The sequence below is a fragment of the Mauremys mutica genome, chromosome 19 (assembly GCF_020497125.1).
Source record: "Mauremys mutica isolate MM-2020 ecotype Southern chromosome 19, ASM2049712v1, whole genome shotgun sequence".
In the NCBI taxonomy this organism is placed as follows: Eukaryota; Metazoa; Chordata; order Testudines; family Geoemydidae; genus Mauremys; species Mauremys mutica.
The window spans coordinates 8,147,865-8,164,572 of NC_059090.1; the positions used below are offsets into that span (position 1 = coordinate 8,147,865).

At 58.5% G+C, this 16,708-nt stretch overlaps 1 protein-coding gene across 2 annotated transcripts; it reads left to right on the plus strand.

Moving 5' to 3' along the window:
- Nucleotides 1–455: 455 nt before the first annotated feature.
- On the plus strand, nucleotides 456–15,201 carry LOC123352933 (uroplakin-3b-like). Of its 2 annotated transcripts, none has more exons than XM_044993529.1 (6): nucleotides 456–593; nucleotides 8,376–8,525; nucleotides 11,028–11,250; nucleotides 13,553–13,629; nucleotides 14,280–14,409; nucleotides 14,801–15,201. In XM_044993529.1, exons 1-6 carry the CDS (start codon nucleotides 575–577, stop codon nucleotides 14,961–14,963), a joined length of 762 nt encoding a protein of 253 aa, XP_044849464.1. In that variant the 5' UTR covers nucleotides 456–574; the 3' UTR covers nucleotides 14,964–15,201. The 2 variants fall into 2 exon arrangements, with proteins under 2 accessions (XP_044849464.1, XP_044849465.1); XM_044993530.1 differs by lacking the exon at nucleotides 456–593 and adding an exon at nucleotides 3,866–6,067.
- Nucleotides 15,202–16,708: the final 1,507 nt, after the last annotated feature.

The following is a 16,708-nucleotide window of genomic DNA, read 5'->3' on the forward strand; positions in this document are numbered from 1 at the left end:
TGGTTTAGAAACCAGTGTAACTAAACCCAGGCCACCCCCTAGTGCAGATGGCCCAGATACTCAGAGATATTTAGGTGCCTCGCTCCCATTGCAATTAATGGGGCCAGGTGTCTGTCTACCTCTAGGGAGCTGGACCATTGGTCTTAGCTCGGTTTGAATTTCAGTGGAGACCAGTTTGGAGGAGTGTGTCGAAAGGACGCCAGGGAGAGGGAAGCAGCAAACCAGGGAATGGCAAACCAGGGCCAGGCACCAGGGTGGCCCATTTTGGTATAAACACGCTGGGGGAGTTTTAAAAGGTCAGTGAACAAGGAACTAACCAAGCAGCAAGTTCACCAAGTGCTGCTTGTGTTGTTCCAACCTCTTGTCCCCGTAGCGGCGTCAGGATGCAGCCAAGCGAGGGCTGGCGTTCATCCTCTGAGCGCAGCAGGCTCCCGGCAATTGTTTGAACAAACGATGCGGAGGTGGAAGAGGCAGGGGACGATAAGCTCTTTACTCTGTGTTTGTACAGGGCCTAGCACTGTCCACGACTGGGCCTCCTCGCTGCTACCGTAATGCGACTGACGTCTCCTCCCAGATGATGGCTCCTGGATTCCGTGAGCTGGGGATAGGCCCAGGGCAGCTCAGCTCAGAGGTGATCCAGCTCTTAACCTGTTTCCTCCTGGCTTGGCGAGTACCCCACGCCTGTGCTTACCCTGGAGCGTGTGAGTGATTCCAGGCAGGAGAGTGGGCGAGATGGACCACTGGTCTGACAACTCCTGAGCTCAGCTGAGCATGTGCGTAAGTGGTTGCAGGACCAGGGCTTCAGGCATTACTGACGCCAAGGGTCTTGCTCACATCCTGCCTTGTTACTGGGTTAACTGAGTGAGAGAACCCATGTTAACCTTAGAGCCCTGCCCAGTCCTTGCACCGTCACGACTGGATTATGAGGGTGCTGCTAGGGGGGCGTTGTGGGGAAGGGAAGAGATTTGTGGGGGGAAGAGGGAATGACAGCTGGAGCCAGCCCTGTCCCTCCTTCCCCCTACCAGGTTCCTCCTTCCTGGCTCCCTGCCCTGCTCTGGGATCAGCATGGGACAGGCATAGCAGAGATGAAACCAATGTTATTCCCTGGCATACACTCCACCTCCGTGCTGGAGAGATCGCTGGCAGCAGAGACCGGGGGGCAGGGGGTGACTTGGCAGTGAGGCTCCTGAAGGTTGTCACAGGGGTTGAGGGGCAGCTGCTAGGGACCGAGTCAAGAGAGGAGAGCGACTGGAGTCCCTTCTGCTCCTGTCCCACCACAGAGCTTGGACAAATCTGCTGAGATGGGCTAAGGCCAGAGTAAAATCTTTCTCAAGGGACGGAAGTCCTCAGCTGGAAGAGGAACAGAACAGCACAGCAGGGGCCTGTCCGATCCCCTGAGGACAGTGACACGCTGTGGCATTTCTCACCCATAGATGTCAAAGCGCTTTACAGAGGAGGGCACCACCGTCCTCCCTGCTTTACAACTGGGGAAACTGAGGCACAGACCAGGGCCAACGACTTGGCCACGGTTGCAGAGCAGGTCCTTGGCCGCAGGGGAATAGCACCCAGCTCACTAAAGACCGGAAACCTGGGGAGAGCTCATCCAGCCGCAGCACCTCTGGGCAAGGTGACGATCCCCGTAGACGATACTTTCCTTGCGAGACCAGCTGGGTCACTAATTCCCGTGGGGACGGCATCTTGGGCTTCCAGCCGTGCTCTGGGATATTGTGCATGAATGAGACGGTATTTAGCGTGTGTGGGACAGCCTGGGGGCTCTCCCCAACCCGCTCAGCGTGGGGCGGGCCTGCACTGGACATTGTGCAGCCAGACGCTAGTGGAGGGTGGGGGGGAGCCCCTGTGAAAGGCTCAGGTGCTGTTTAACCCCTGCTGAGCACTGATGCGACAGTAGCCTTCGCTCAGGGCTGAACCAACGCGAACGGAGCTGCTCGGGAGGGAGTTTGGTGCTTCAGTTTCCCCTGTCTGTAAAATGGGGATCCTGCCCTGCCTCCGAATGGGAGAGGAGGACGGCCAGGCACTCGTAATGCCGCAGGGCGGGTCTGAGCTGGGGAGCCCAACGCGGGGGAGATAAGAGATTAACTCCCACAGCGTGGGTCTGAGCTGGTGGCGGGGCAAAGCAGAGGAACTCCTCCAATGCTGCAGGACCAGTCTGAGCTGAAAGCAGAGGCCTGGCCAGAGGGAGAGGGGTGAGGGCAGCAGAGGAGCTCTTGCAATGCGGCAGGACAGGCCTGACCGAAACCTCCCATTGTCTTGTGTCTGGCCCTAGCAGAGTCCCTCTTTCTCACCCCCACCCGCTGCATTTCCTTTCGCCCTGGGCTTCCTCCTTGGCAAAGGGCTCGCGTTGTCTCAGAGCGGAACACGGGGGGGGGGGTCCTGCAGGTCGCCCCGGGGGCTCTCGCTGAGAGCGATGATAGCAGGGAATGAGGCAAGTCATTAGCACGCTGCATTCGCAGGCCTGGATGGGGGCGCCGGACTGGAGCAGCACCCCGGCAGGGAAAGGGGGGTTGGACGCCTGTGCAGCTTGCAGCTGGACTTGGCCGGCGCTGTGAACCCTTTCGGGTGAGCCTGGTACTAGCTGGAGGGGCCGTGCGGTAAGGAATGCAGAGAATCCAGGTTCTCTCCAATTATCTCTAGTGCCTAGGCCAGGGCCGCTGGTTGGTTTGTTATTAGCTGGGGACTGACCCTGTAACGATGTCAGCCAAGCCTCTGAACGGCGCCCAGGGGCTCCATCAACCGGTGACTCGTGGTGGCCCACAAATGTCTCACGTGGCGAAGGCGGGCCACCGCCTAATGCCGGCCAGCTCACCGGCAGAGCCCCCCCGGCCTTGCCTGGGAGCAGCCCTTGGCAGCAGGACACGGCGCTGCTGAGTCCCACCACGTCCGCGGGGCTCCACGCCGGAGGGTCCTTCTGCCGCCCTGTAATGCTGAGTCGCAGAGGACGACGTGGTCGCCCCGTGCAGCCGTTCGGCGTGCCCTGGCTGTTCCCCTAGCCAGGCTGTGTGCAACCCACGGCTCTTTATGAGTAATGGGTCTTAGAGCCGCTGGCAGAGCTGATTCTTCCCTACATCTCTTGCCATCACCTTGCTGCTTAGCTCTGCCTGGCTGCCCCGCCCGGTTAGTGCTTGGGGTGGGGGGGTGTTGGCTGTGGGCGGTTATGGCTGTGAATGTGCATGGGGGAGCCTAGCATGTACATAGAATCATGGACTACCAGGGTTGGAAGGGCCCTCAGGAGGTATCTAGTCCAACCCCCTGCTCAAAGCAGGGCCAACCCCAACTAAATCATCCCAGCCAGGGCTTTGTCAAGCTGGGCCTTAAAAACCTCTAAGGATGGAGATTCCACCACCTCCCTAGGGAACCCATTCCAGTGCTTCACCATCCTCCTAGTGAAACAGTGTTTCCTAATATCCAACCTAGACCTCCCCCACTGCAACTTGAGACCATTGCTCCTTGTTCTGTCATCTGCCACCACTGAGAACAGCCGAGCTCCATCCTCTTTGGAACCCGCCTTCAGGCTGCTGTCAAATGTTTCCAAGGTAACAGGAATCCAAGTTACCCCTAGATCCCAAATGGAGGCAATGGTGTAAATTGCCATATTAAAGCTGTTCTGATTTTCACCTTCCTCCTGCACAGAGTCCCACGGCCTGACTGTGATAATAGCACCGAGCTCTCGGCTAGCGCTTTTCATCAGCAGAGCCCAAAGCACCTTCCCCCGGCGGGGGGTAGCATTACCCCACTTTACAGAGGAAGTCAGTGGGGGCAGAGCCCATTGCCAAGTGGGCCTTGCAGGCCTGTAATGAGGAACAGCAAAGAACGAGGTACAGTTTGAAAGCTGGAGGCAAATCTCATGGCAAGAAAGGTGAATTTGAGGGGCAAAAAATGGAAACCCACCAGAGATCTTAAAGTTGCTTATTGGAATTAAGGATGAAGTGGTTTAGCTCGTTGAAATGACACTTCAGCGGAAATAGAGATGTGTCAAGGTATGTGGCTTTGCTGTCTGGAAACCTGCTGTCTGTATTGAGTGCATCCGTGTCTCATTGCATGGGCAGCGTGCGTCTGTCCCGCGCATCTGGCCAGGTTCTGCACACAAGGGGCAAGGCCTGGGTTCTAGCCACGGTAGTTACCGAATGACCAGTGCAAGGACGGGGCCTTCTAAAGAGCGGAGCAGATACTGGTTCGTTTGCCCCCATCAATCTCTCTGACAAAAATGCTCCCCAAAAAACCCACCCCAAATATCTGGGATTAAATGAGTGGCCCCAATTTATACCTTTAGGGTGAAATCCTGGCCCCATTGAAGACAGGGGCAAAAGTCCCAAAGATCTCTGTGGGGCAGGATTTCAGCCTGTCTGATTCTCCTTAGGTAACATTTGGTGACATTGGAAACCCCGCCCCCAGCCCTGATTTACTCTCTGGCCGCTGAAAATGCAGTTTGGCCCAGAGAGCTTCCTTTTCCTGGTGATTTGTTCACTCCTCTCTCCTAATTACCCTTGAAACAGATCCACCTGTCTCTGTAATAACCTCAGTGCCGGAACTGGGGGCAGGGCCCTCTCACTTTGCAGGAACACCACGTTCTGGAATGGCAGGAATGCTGTGTGGAAGCTGGGGGGGCAGGCGTGTTTCCAGCCCCGCAGGCCCAGGAGGGAGTGGGACAACATAGGAATTAGCCTGTCGCTGACGTGTGCACAGTACAGCTCTGAAGCCCATAAGGTAGCACGGTGCAGTGGATAAAGGCACCACCCAGGCATCAGGAAGCTCTGCTACTTGCTCACTATGTGACCTTGGGTAAGTCACGGGGGCCAAACTTGTCAAAAGTGGCCTTTAAATGTAGGTGCCTCCAATTGGGGGTCCCAGTGTTGGACATGTAGAGGGCCTGGCTTGCAGAGGTGCCCCACTCGAAGCCACGAGGCTCAAATACTGAGCCACTCAGAGCCCACTTTGGGAACGTCAGCTCTGGAGGACTCTGCGCCTCAGTTTCCCCATCTATAAAATGGGCATATTGACCCATCGGTGTAAAACACTGTGAAATGCACGAAGGAAGAGCGCTCTCCATCCACTAATCACCCTGGTTCTGTTTATCATCAGAGGCCTGAGGCATAACGCTCGGAGCTGGAGTTGAACCGGACCCCGCGTGGAAGGATGTGTGGGTTTGGGTCAGTCCACTCTAGAGATTAACCCAAATCGAATAAGGCTGGAGTGGATTCAGGACAGGTGGCCTGGCAGCCCAGACGTTGGACTGGCACTCGGGAGATGCGCGTTCAACGTCTAGCTCCGCCGCCGCCGCCCTGCTGGGTGATGGAGGAAAAGGCACCTGGGGCGCTGACGTTCACGCCCCCGCGGTGGGCTAGGGGGTTAAAGAGCCCCGCTCCTCTGCAGGCACCGAACGAGGGGACAGAGGGTGGAAAGATCTCAGCAGCCGATGGGCTGAAAATCTGGCCCGGGGTGGGTGCTGAGCCCATCTGACCATGCTGGTCCTACACCTCCCTGTGTCTCCATCAGCAATACCCTCCTACCACCGAGGGTAATTTAATGGGTGTGAGTGGATGGGAGGCTATGAAAACTCTGCCAAACCCCCCTCAGCTTCAGGGCTTTCAAGACCAGAAGGGGCCATTGTGATGTAGGGGAACGGCCGCTAGCCTTGGGCTCTCTCTGCCCCGGCCAGAGGGGATTGTCCTCACTCCCAGCTCAGCGACTGCATTTTCATTGCCAGCCTTTGGGGCCCTGGCGCTTGGCTGAAGAACCAGCCCGGCCTGTTTGCTATCTGGCCTCCAAGGAATGCAGGTGGCTGGGAACTGGAGGGCACAGCAGAGACCCTGGGGGCAGGGACATATCTGAACTGGGAGGGTGGGGAAGTGGTGGGGGGAGATCTTCCCCCTCTGCCATCCTCTTCACACTGGTTCCCAGGACAGAGAGCGAGGCACAGGGGACCTCACTGTCCCAGCTGCGTGCTCCAGGCCAGGCCAAGACACAGACAGAGAACCCAGGCTGTCCTGGGCTGCGATGGAGCTGCCACTGCTGCTGGTGCTGAGTGGGCTCTGCGCGGGCAGGGTCCTAGGTGAATCTTTTGACTGTAACAGCGGAGAGTGGGCTGGTGGTGCTGCCCTCTGGGGAGGCGCAGAGCTGTGGGTGGATGGGGAGGGCAGGGAGAGGGAATGGGCAGAGAAGGGGAGGTTTGGGGATGGATGGGTGAGGAAGGACACTCCGGGGTCAGGAGAGGAAGGGAGAAGCCGTGGGGTGAATGGGCTGAGAGGGGGATCTGATGGGGTGGAAGGATGGGGAGGGACGCTATGGGGTGGGTGGATGGGGAGGGATGCTATGGGGTGGGGAGAGGAAGGGAGAAGCCGTGGGGTGAACGGGTGAGGAGGGGAAAGCTGGGGAGTCGAAGGGTCTCTTCCCCTAAATACTTAGCAGAGGGAGAGAATCTGGGGGACTTCTCTTCCCCAGAAGGTCTTTGTCGGGGGGAATCCAACCCCCCTGCGTGTACTGGGAGCTCAGACTGCTGTTGGGAAGCAGTTTGGGGCCTGAGCCGAAGCCCACTGGGGGGTCCCCTTGACCTCCAAGGCGTTTGGAGCAATCAGACGCTTGGCGAGTTCATTAGCTGCAGGCTGGGGCAGTTACCTGCTGGGGAAGGCGGCCCCGGCTTCAGGATGGAGCTGGGCTGGCTCCCACCAGGGCTTTCCCTTGGCGACGGGGAGCAGGGGCCTTGTCCCAGGCACGGTCCCTCAGCAGAGCCTGGGCAGGAGGTGGATGGCGATGGGGATACAGAGCCTTGCGCCTCAGGCTGGCTGGGTTGCAGAGGCTGAATTGCCCTCTCAGGCCTCTCCACACCCGAGGGGGACACGTGATCCCAGAAGCTGGCGCTGCCCACGTCGTGCCAGAGCAGGTGAGCTCCGGGGGGCAGCGAGACTCCCAGGTGCTACCACACCGACAGCACCACCAGGGGAGCTGGGCTCCAGGCGGCCAGGCCAGCGCGGAGGTCCTGGGCCCGCAGTGTGCTGAGCACATCAGCAGGGACGGCGCTCCTGGCGCGGGTTTGTGTTTGCCCAGCAGGGCACAGTGACCCGCTGGTGCTATTGTGTTGCTGCATCACGACGTGGCTGGGTTCGAGTCACAACACCACACCAGGTCGGGGCGACACTGCCCCCCAGGGGCAGGCAGGGTGCGGCGTCAGTACTGACGCCACATGACATCACCAGCTGCCGGGCCCACGACAGTGGGGACTCCCCTGTGCCTTGCAGGATGCCAGCCGCGGGGACCCACCCTGCCCCTTCAGCTCAGCAGCTCTGTCATCAGGCCCCCCAGTTCTCCCCGACACAGGCTGCTCTAATTTCATATGGGTGCGGGGGAACTTTGCTCAGCTAAACCAGTGTGAATCTGGCTTGACTCCGGATTCCCACTGCTCTAAGGGACTGAGTTTAGCTGGTCTGCAGGAAGCTCTTTCCAGCACTGGGGCGGGGGGGGGCGGGGGAGGGGGGCATCCATCACATTGGATGCTGAGGGCCAGATCCTCAGCTGGTGTAAATCCAGGGAAGTCAAAGGAGCAGGGCCCATTTACCCCGGTAGCCAAATGACACCAGCTGAGGAGCAGGCCCCAGATGCCAGCAGGATCCATTCAATAAATCCGGCTCGTGATCAGAGGCCCAGGCTTGGGCCCAGAAGCACCAAGTCTTAGATCCCTCAGCACTAAGTATGATAACGCTGGATCTGCTTGTGATCCAGAGCCACGTCCAGTCCCTTTGTGACTCGTGCTGAGGGACCCGTGAGGGTACCGGGCGGGCGCGACTGAGCCTGTCTCATCTCGGACACGGGTTCAGGGCCGCTCCGGGTCAGCAGCGAACTGAGCTGATAAGAGCCAACAGCCTCGTTGGTCGCCTGTGTGAAATGGGCACGACGACTGGAACTATTAACGAGCGCCCTGGCGGGTGGGCTCTGCTGCGAGACCGAGGGCCAGATTTGGCTCCGTTACACCGCTCCAAAGCGGGGCAGGCGGCGTGCGAGAGGAGGGACCAAGGGGAGCCCCATGGAACCCCGAGCCCATCCTGGGCAGCAGGGTAAGCAGCTGTCACAGCTCACCGGCTGCCTGACACTCATTTGAGGGGGGTTACTCCAGATTTACGCGGATGCAGCTGAGCTCAGAATCTGGCCCCCAGGGTGTGGAGGCTGAACGGCTCTCGACACGGGGCTCTCCAGCAATGCTCGCGCCATGGTCACCACTGCCGTGGGCCCGTCAGCCCGGTGACAATGCCGGGGAACACCTGCGTTCAGCGGGAAATGAGAAACGGTGGGTTCCCCGCCCCTCTCTCTGCTGGGCCCCGTATCCGCCCCGAGCCTCGCGGCCTCACTCTGTGTGTTTGTTTCTCCAGAGACAGTCCCCTACACGCCCCAGATCACTGCCAAGTCGCTGGAAGGGAAGCTCACCGCTACCACCTTCACGCTGGACCAGCCCTTCTGCATCTTCGATCAGTACGTGAACAGCACCGATGACATCTGGCTGGTCGTCGCCTTCACTAACGGTACGTGTGGCTCCAGACCCGCCAGGCACCTTTCCCTCTGCCTACGACAGCCTTTGCCAGCCCCGATATGGCACTGTCTGAGGAGGAAGTTCACAGCCGCCTCTATTCCCCTTCTGGCTTGTCCTTCCTCCGGCTCGCTTGGGAGATTGTAGGGCTGTGCCTCCTCTCTAAGCGGCGCCAATGTGCAGCTACACTGGGTTACTCCCTGCCCTAGTAAAGGCAACGGGGTCGAGCATGGCACTAGGTGGCCTGTGTTTTAGTCCTGCCTCTGCCACCGACTCACTCTGCGGCCTTGGGCTAGTCACGGAGGCTCGCATTTTCAAAAGCAACCTCTGAACTTGGCTGCCTCAATTCGTTGAGGCCTGAGCTAGCGGGAAGCTTAAATAAGACCCTCTGTCCAGGCCAGAGTCAGGCAGGGTGGAAAGCTGCCACCCAAATGAGCTGCACTGTGCCCAGCCAAGCGGCAGAGGGAGCCAAAGGACACCCTGGCCCCTAATTTAAATGAGTTCTGAGAAATCCGTGTTTGCATGAAATTTTAGGCTGGGCTGTAGAGATTCCTAGGAATGTGGGGTTTGCCACGCCGGATCAGGCCGCCGGTCCGTCAGGTTTGGTATCTTGCCTCTAGCTGCGGCTTCAGGAGAACACCTGCTCCATTATGCACCTAGCCAATTGCACATGCTGGGAATGGAGGTGAAATGCTCCTGCAGCCCTCACCTTACGCCCTGGAGCGTGACTTTGGATTGCTCATATCTGAGCGTGGGGACGACAGCTCTTTACGGCTAGATCGCTTTACCCAGCCCTTTGAAAAAATCCCGCTGCAGATCGAGAAGCTAACCACCTGCCAGCATTCCTAGGGGAGCAAGAATCCTCTGGATGCCTAACCCAGCCTGGCTGGCAGTGATCTCACGTTCATCACCCACTGCCCCTTTTCCACGGAGGGTGCTCTGTGTTTGTAGAATAAAGCCTGGTCCGCCCTTAAAACGGATCCCGGCCTAGCTGTGCTGGCTCTGTGGAAAAACCACTGTCCCTGTGCCAACGCAGTGTAGACGCAGCTAGGCTGACAGAAGATGGCTCTGCAGTGTAGACGCGGCGTCTTGCCCATTCCCCAGCACTGGAAAATCGCAAACGTCCTGTGCATTTCAGCCCAGCAGCGTATGTCTCTGCTGCAGCCGGCACCGATTTGCAGCGTTAGCCTGTTCTCCGTGCCCGATGTGACGCACTTCTCTCTGTCCTGGCGTGGCAGCACCCTCGCTGGGACCCGCAGGCTTTGGGCACAAGGGTTTCACTGCACACGGCCTGGCGATGTGCCATCCCCGGGCCGCTCCTGCGATTTTGGTTCCTGGTGTGCACGGGGCAGAATTATTGCCGGGGCAGGCGCTCGCAGCAGGAGAATACCCGCCCGTGGGCCATCCCTCGTGCGTCCGTTCACACTGCGACACATACGCTTAGGCCCTGAGACACTGGCCTTTGGAGTCATTGGCAAGACAGCCAGTAATGCAGCAGCTGGGCTGAACACGGTCCCCACCCATCGAGCAGACGGTCAGATCTAGGGAAGGTCTTCGCTGCAGAGTTAACTCAGGTGATCAGCCCCTGGATCTGAGCACCCGGGTTAGCCTCACCCGGATGTCAACAGCCCTGCTGCAAAGTAACTTCGGGGGGCCCGTCCCATGGTTCGTAGCGCTGCAGTGAGCTGAGCGGCTCTGATTGCAGCCCAGTGAATTGGGGAGAACGTGTCTGACCTCCGGGGCGCACGGGGTGAATCGTGGGAAGGCAGCACAGTTATCAGCACTGGCGTGGTTCAGTCTGTCCCCCCACTGGAAAATGGACAGGTGGTTAGCCTGAGGGAAAGCCTCCCCCAGGTTTGAGCTGGGTCTGTTAATCGGATTGAAAAACACCAGTCAATTCGGGTGAGAGGGTTTGGTATGTGGACAGGAAGAAGGGTTAGAGGCAGCCCATGAGGAAAAGCCAGAGTTAACGCTGCAGTGAAGACAGACCCCTGTTCAGGTCACACGCCCTAACACTGCTCTCGCTAATGTAGATCCTATGCTGGCCTAAGGAGTAGCCGCTTGTGCTTTCAGTGCAGATAAACCCAAGCTTCATCCTTATTCACAGCCACAGGGGGATGCTGAGTTTGCTCAAGCAATGACCTTAGCAGTCAGGGGTCTGCCCCAAAACAATCCCCATTCTGAACCTGTGCCTTTCTATACTTATGGGGTCTGGGGTGCAGGTTTTTTCAGTGTATTTAGGGGCTTTTCTAGGCTCCCTATCTCCACAGCATCTGTGCCACTCAACACCAATGGATTTAGCTTCCCAGCACATCTGTGACATGACGAAGGATTTACATATGGGGAAACTGAGGCACTGTGAGATTAAGTGAATTGTCCAGGGCCATCCTGGGAGTCAGTGGCAGAGCTGGGAATGGAACGACCATCTCCCAAGTCAAGTACCTTGAGCACCAGCCCAGCCCTAACCCGGTAACACTCTCTTCTCTTTCATCCGCAGTCACATCCCATTTCAAAAATCCAACCTCAAAGATCCAAATCCCTCCCTACCAGAAGCTATCGACCGCTCTCCACTACATGACGCTGAAGACTTCCCTAGCCTTCTACCCATGTGCTGAAAACAGGGCCGCTAGCGTGCTCCGGGTTGGCAGTGACACCTCCTGCAAAGATGACCGCAGCCTGGAGTACTGCAACGGACCCCTGCCTCATCCTGGGCCTTACAGGTATGACAGTCTGAGCCCAGGCAGCCCAGCAGATAGGGGCCTGGCTGCCTTCTCCCTCACACAGCGGAAATCAGGAGTAACTCCCGGGCAGACAGCGGGCTCACGCTGATGGCAGCAGGAGGAGACAGTCCCATATAGTTAGAGATTAGAGGTTTATTATCACCTGTATTTGCAGTAGCACCTAGGAACCACTGTCCTGAACCAGGGCTCCACTGTGCAAGGTGCTGTACAGATACAGGATAGACAGATGGTCCCTGCCCCAAAGAGATTCCTGATAACAAATTCAACCTCTTTAATGTTAACTCCCCCTGTCCCATTCCCACCCTCTCTGGCTTTCTGTCTCCTCCAATCAGTGCAGCACCCCAGCGAGCTTCACCCCATCAAAGTTTGCTCTTTCCCAGTCTAGAATTCACTCGCGCACAGAATCCAGCACATGCATTTGCTAAGGAGGCTCCTGGTTCTTTTTAACCCACTCTCTGCAGCTGGGCTGGCTGGGGTGCAAGGAAGTTTAAGGAGCCTGCTCGATCCTGGTTCCTAGATCACAGGGCTGGCTCTAGCCACCTCCTTCCACTCCAGCCACTCAGTTGCCTTTTGTAATTAACGGGCTCTTTAACGAGAAGTGCCCCAGCGTGTTCATTTCTGCCGTCCTCGCACTCCTGATGCAAGAGGCACCTGGCTCTTTCTCCCCTTATTTCTGAAGCGTTACTCCCCAGCTAACTCCTGAGCATGGCGGGCAGAGTGGTTTGCAGATATCTAATCCCACATGGTGCTGGGGAAAGGGGCATCACCAGGGAAACAACCAGAGAAGACCCCTGTGCTGGCTACCTGAGCGGAGAATTGGGTTAGATTCTGCCTTTCGTATACATCCTTCCAGCCCATTGACTTCAGTGGGGTTGTGCAGGTGTGTCTCAGGGCAGGATCTCACCCAGGAAATTTGCTGGCACCAGGGGGCTTTGCATTTTGGAGGCTTCTACGGACACAGAAAGATAGAGAACAAACCTCTCTTCTACTTCCGAAATAGTTCCTCATGCTGTGTGAGGATAGGTTACTTGCAGAATAACACTCAGCCACTAGATGTCTCCCTGTGCTCCATGCACGTGCAGGCAGGGTGCGGTCCCTGGTAAACAAGGGTAACCATGCTGGAATTTGAGCTGCGTGGCAACCTGTTTGTGTCTCTAGTCAGGAGCTGTATTCTGTAACCAATCCCTCCCGCTTAAGGAGGACTTTGAGTCCATAGACCGTCAATAAGGTTAAGATTTTGTCACTGTTATTTTTAGTAAATGTCATGGGCAATAAACAAAAACTCATTGGAGCCACAAGACGGGGAAGAGAGAGCTGGGGGGGAGGGGAATGACAGCTGGACCCTGGGGGTAGGGGAGCTAAGAGCCCAAGCCCCATCTTAGGGGGTGGGGGGACTGACAGCCCAAGTTCCACCACCATGGGGGAGGGGCACACAGCTCCAGCCCTCCGTCCCCACTGCTGGCAGCTGAAGCCAAAGTCATGGAGGTCTGGTAAAGTCACAGAATCTGTGACCTCCGTGACTAAATCATATCCTTAACCACAACAGTCTGAGTGTCCCTCTTAGCATACACTGCACCTGCCGATCACAGTCGTACCTAGGTCCTGATATACCAAAGGCTGATAATACTGGACATCTGCTTTGGGGGGTCTTTAATCTAGCGGAGAAAGTTCGAATAAGATCCACTGTCTGGGAGCTGAGACTCAACAAATCCAGACTAGGAATAAGGCACAAGTATTTAATAGTGAAGGTAATTAACCACTGGACCAACCGACCTTGGGACCCGGGCCAGTCTCCATCTCCTGAAGTCTCTAAGGCCAGAGCAGATGGCTTTCTAACAAGCATGCTGTGGCACAAGTGGGAGTTAGGGGCTCGACCCGGCAATGAGTGGGGAAGGTTCTACAGGAGGTCCAGCTACGTGATCAGAATGGGCCCTTCCGGCCTTGAAAAACTAGGAGTCGGGGTAAAGGTGATGGCAAGGAGGAAGAGCCAGATCCTCTACTGGTGTCATTCACCATAGCGCCACTGAATTCAGCAGAGCTGCATGGAGATGTACCAGCAGAAGATCCATTGATAGGTGTCTTGGGCCAGCTGTCTGGAGACAACCTATGGACAGACAGACCCAGGATCTGTCGGTGACAAGTTGGGTCAGCTTTGCTCTCCAAGCGTGATAGGTCTAGGTGGCTTTGCCGTTTGCACCTGCAGCCCTGATGCTCCGACGTGGGCTGGAGCCCGGCCAGATTTCATGGACCTTCTCTCTCCTTTTGTCGCCCGCTCTTTCAGAGTGAAATTTCTCATCCTGGATACCAATGGGTCCAAGGCGGAGACAAGATGGTCCCAACAGATTATGCTGAAGCAAGGTAACCCTGGAAGAACAGGGAAGGGGCGTCTTGCATTGTAAGCATCTTGGGGGAGGGTTCTTGTCTCCTTTAAGCCTTGTAAAGGGGGCTGATCCCACCCCCACTCTCAAGGCAGCACATAAGGGCTTGGGTTCCTGACTCAGCCTCTGCACACGTCCTGGGGCTTGTTAGACAGGATGGTACATACTAGCCAGAGCTGGCAGTTCTCAGGGTGTCTCCTGGCAGGCCTCCTGTCCCTCCCTGCTCAGAGATACTCAGCCTTTTAACCTCCTGAGTTGTTAATTGGGGTCACCTGGTCTAATTGCCAGGGTGAGTCAGTAGAACAGCTTTGCACCTCCCTATAGGCCCTACAGCCTGATACTCGGTCAGAAGCCTTGAGTGACCAGGCTACGTTACAGCTCCCTATTGGGATTCGGACACTGAGCTACCGGGGCATCGGGCCACCCATACAAACCTGGGAGAGGGAAGTGACTGAGCAGCACTAAGGGAGCTGGCCCTAAACGATCCCAGCTTCCACCATCCTCCTCCTATTTCCTCTCCTCCCTTCCCTGCTGGATCCTTTCAGTCCCCACCACCATCCCCAGCGCCTCCCATCCCGTCCCCGCCCCCGTCCATGCCTGCGGTGAACGCTTCCCCGCCGTGTGCCCCAGGTCGCAAGGCGCGCTCCATCGACACCTGGCCCGGCAGGCGCAGCGGCACCATGGTCGTCATCACTTCCATCCTCTCCAGCTTCATCGGCGTCCTGGTGATCTTGTTCCTCTGCACGGTCGCCTACGAGTGGTGAGTGCCAATGCCCAGAGGGAGGCGCAGCCCGGCTGAGGCTTGAAGCAGAGACGGGCTAGATCTGGGGTGGGGCGGGAAGCTGTGAGCCCGCCCAGGCCAGTGGGAAGGCTCTGGATGTGCCGTCCCCACCTGGCACTCACGCAGCACCGACCCTCTCTGCTCAGCACCCTGGGGTCAGAGGACAGCAGCCCGGGTGGGGCTGGCGTGCCCCGGCTGTGCCCCCCCCCCCCAGTACTGGGCTAGAGTAGACACAGCCCCCCCCCCCCCCAGCAGCCAGGCGGCCTGGCGCTGCGGGAGAAGGGTTGGGAGCTGTGCCCGCCGAGCTGCCGGCTTTGGCGCCGCGTGGGCCGTGCTGCTCACCAGCTGCGTGTCTGTGGGTTGTTTACAGCTTTAAGCTTTGGCGGCGAGAGGAGCCCGCGGTCCCGGAGGAGCCACGCGCCGGGTCCTTCAGAGAGAGGGAGTACGACACCCACCACATCCCCCCATCGCAGGCTCCGCCCCAGCCCCCCAGCGACGTGCCCCGGCCTCACTCGCCAGCTGCTTCCCCATAGGAGCCCAGAGCTTCCCGCAGGCCATCGTCCTGGGCTCAGCGGTCAGCACGCGGGCACCCCCTGAAGCCTGGCATCCCATGTACACACCCCGGGCCTCCCCTTCACGCACCCTGCTGCCGGCATCCCCTATATACCTCGGCCCCAGAGTCCCCTATGTACCCCGGGCCTCCCCATCACGCACCCTGCTGCCGGCATCCCCTATATACCCCAGCCTCAGTGTCCGCTATGCACCCCGGGCCTCCCCTTCACGCACCCTGCTGCCGGCATCCCCTATATACCCCAGCCTCAGTGTCCGCTATGCACCCCGGGCCTCCCCATCACGCACCCTGCTGCCGGCATCCCCTATATACCCCAGCCTCAGTGTCCGCTATGCACCCCGGGCCTCCCCATCACGCACCCTGCTGCCGGCATCCCCTATATACCCCAGCCTCAGTGTCCCCTACACTCCCCAACCTCCAGCATCTCCGTCACACGCCCAGCGGCCCCTATATACCCCAGCCCTAGTGTCCCCTACGCTCCCCAACCTCCAGCGTCCCCCATCACGCACCCTGCTGCCCGGCGTCCCCTATATACCTCAGCCCCAGTGTCCCCTACGCACTCCATGCCTCCCCATCACGCACCCTGCTGCCCAGCGTCCCCTATAGACCCTGGCCCCAGTGTCCCCTACGCACCCCAACCCCCAACGTCCCCATCGCACGCCCTGCTGCCCGGCGTCCCCTACACGCCCCAGGCCCCAGCCTCCCACACTCCCCCTGGTGCTCTAGGCTCCCCAGCCCTGGGAGAGGGGAGGCTCCATGCTCCCCGTCTGGGGTACCCAGCCTGGCCTGACCTGCCCTGCTTCCTCCCACTTCCCTGTGGCTGACTCTACAGGACACAGCAACAGCTGGGGAAGAAGGGGGGCACAGGCCACGCCCTCTGCACCTGCCAATCAAAGGGTCGTTTCTATTAACTCCAAGAGGCAGCTGCCTGGTGCATGGGGCTGGGCACGGGTGACGCTCAGGGCACCTCGGTCATTTGTTTCTCGCAGGCTTTACTCACCTTCTGGAACTATTTATGAGGCCAAAATAACTGGAGGAGCTAGTGGCAGGGCAATCCCGTGATGAGAGCCAAGCTCCATTTCCAGAGCCGGAGGGATTAAAAAGCCCTTGAGAAACAAAGCCTATCCCCTCCCTGGCTAATGGGCCCCCTGCTTTGATCCCATTCTGTCCTATCAGCGGGAACGTGATGGAGGTGTTCCCGGCCCGCCTGCACTGCAGCTGCGGCTCCAGGTTCACATGGGTGCAGGGCCGGGCCCCGCGCCACACTCCTCCTGAGCGCCGGGGAAGCTTGGGCCTGGATCTAGAATCGCGATCCTGTCACAGACGCAAATTCCAGCCAGGGGTGGAGTCGGCTGATTGGCACCTGAACACACAATGACCCCCCCGGCACCGCGCCCTCCCCACCACCTGCAATTGACGCAAGAGCCTTCAGGCTAGAATGACAGCCCTGCCCCTGCCGGGCCAACGTGAGCCCTGGCACACCTGTGCTTTCACGCGCTGGGAGGCCGGAGCCCGGGGATCTGTGCACAAGCCCTGCTCACGGCAGTGTGGCCTCAGGGAGGGAGGCGCCTGATCTCTGACGGGGCCCCTTTCCGAAGTCTGCAGCCCTGCAACAGAGCCAGCAAGTGCTGAGGGAAGAGGTCAAGCCAACCCCCTCTCGCCCCCGCCCTTCCCAGATCTATCCCCGGAGTCTGATTCCAGCCCCGC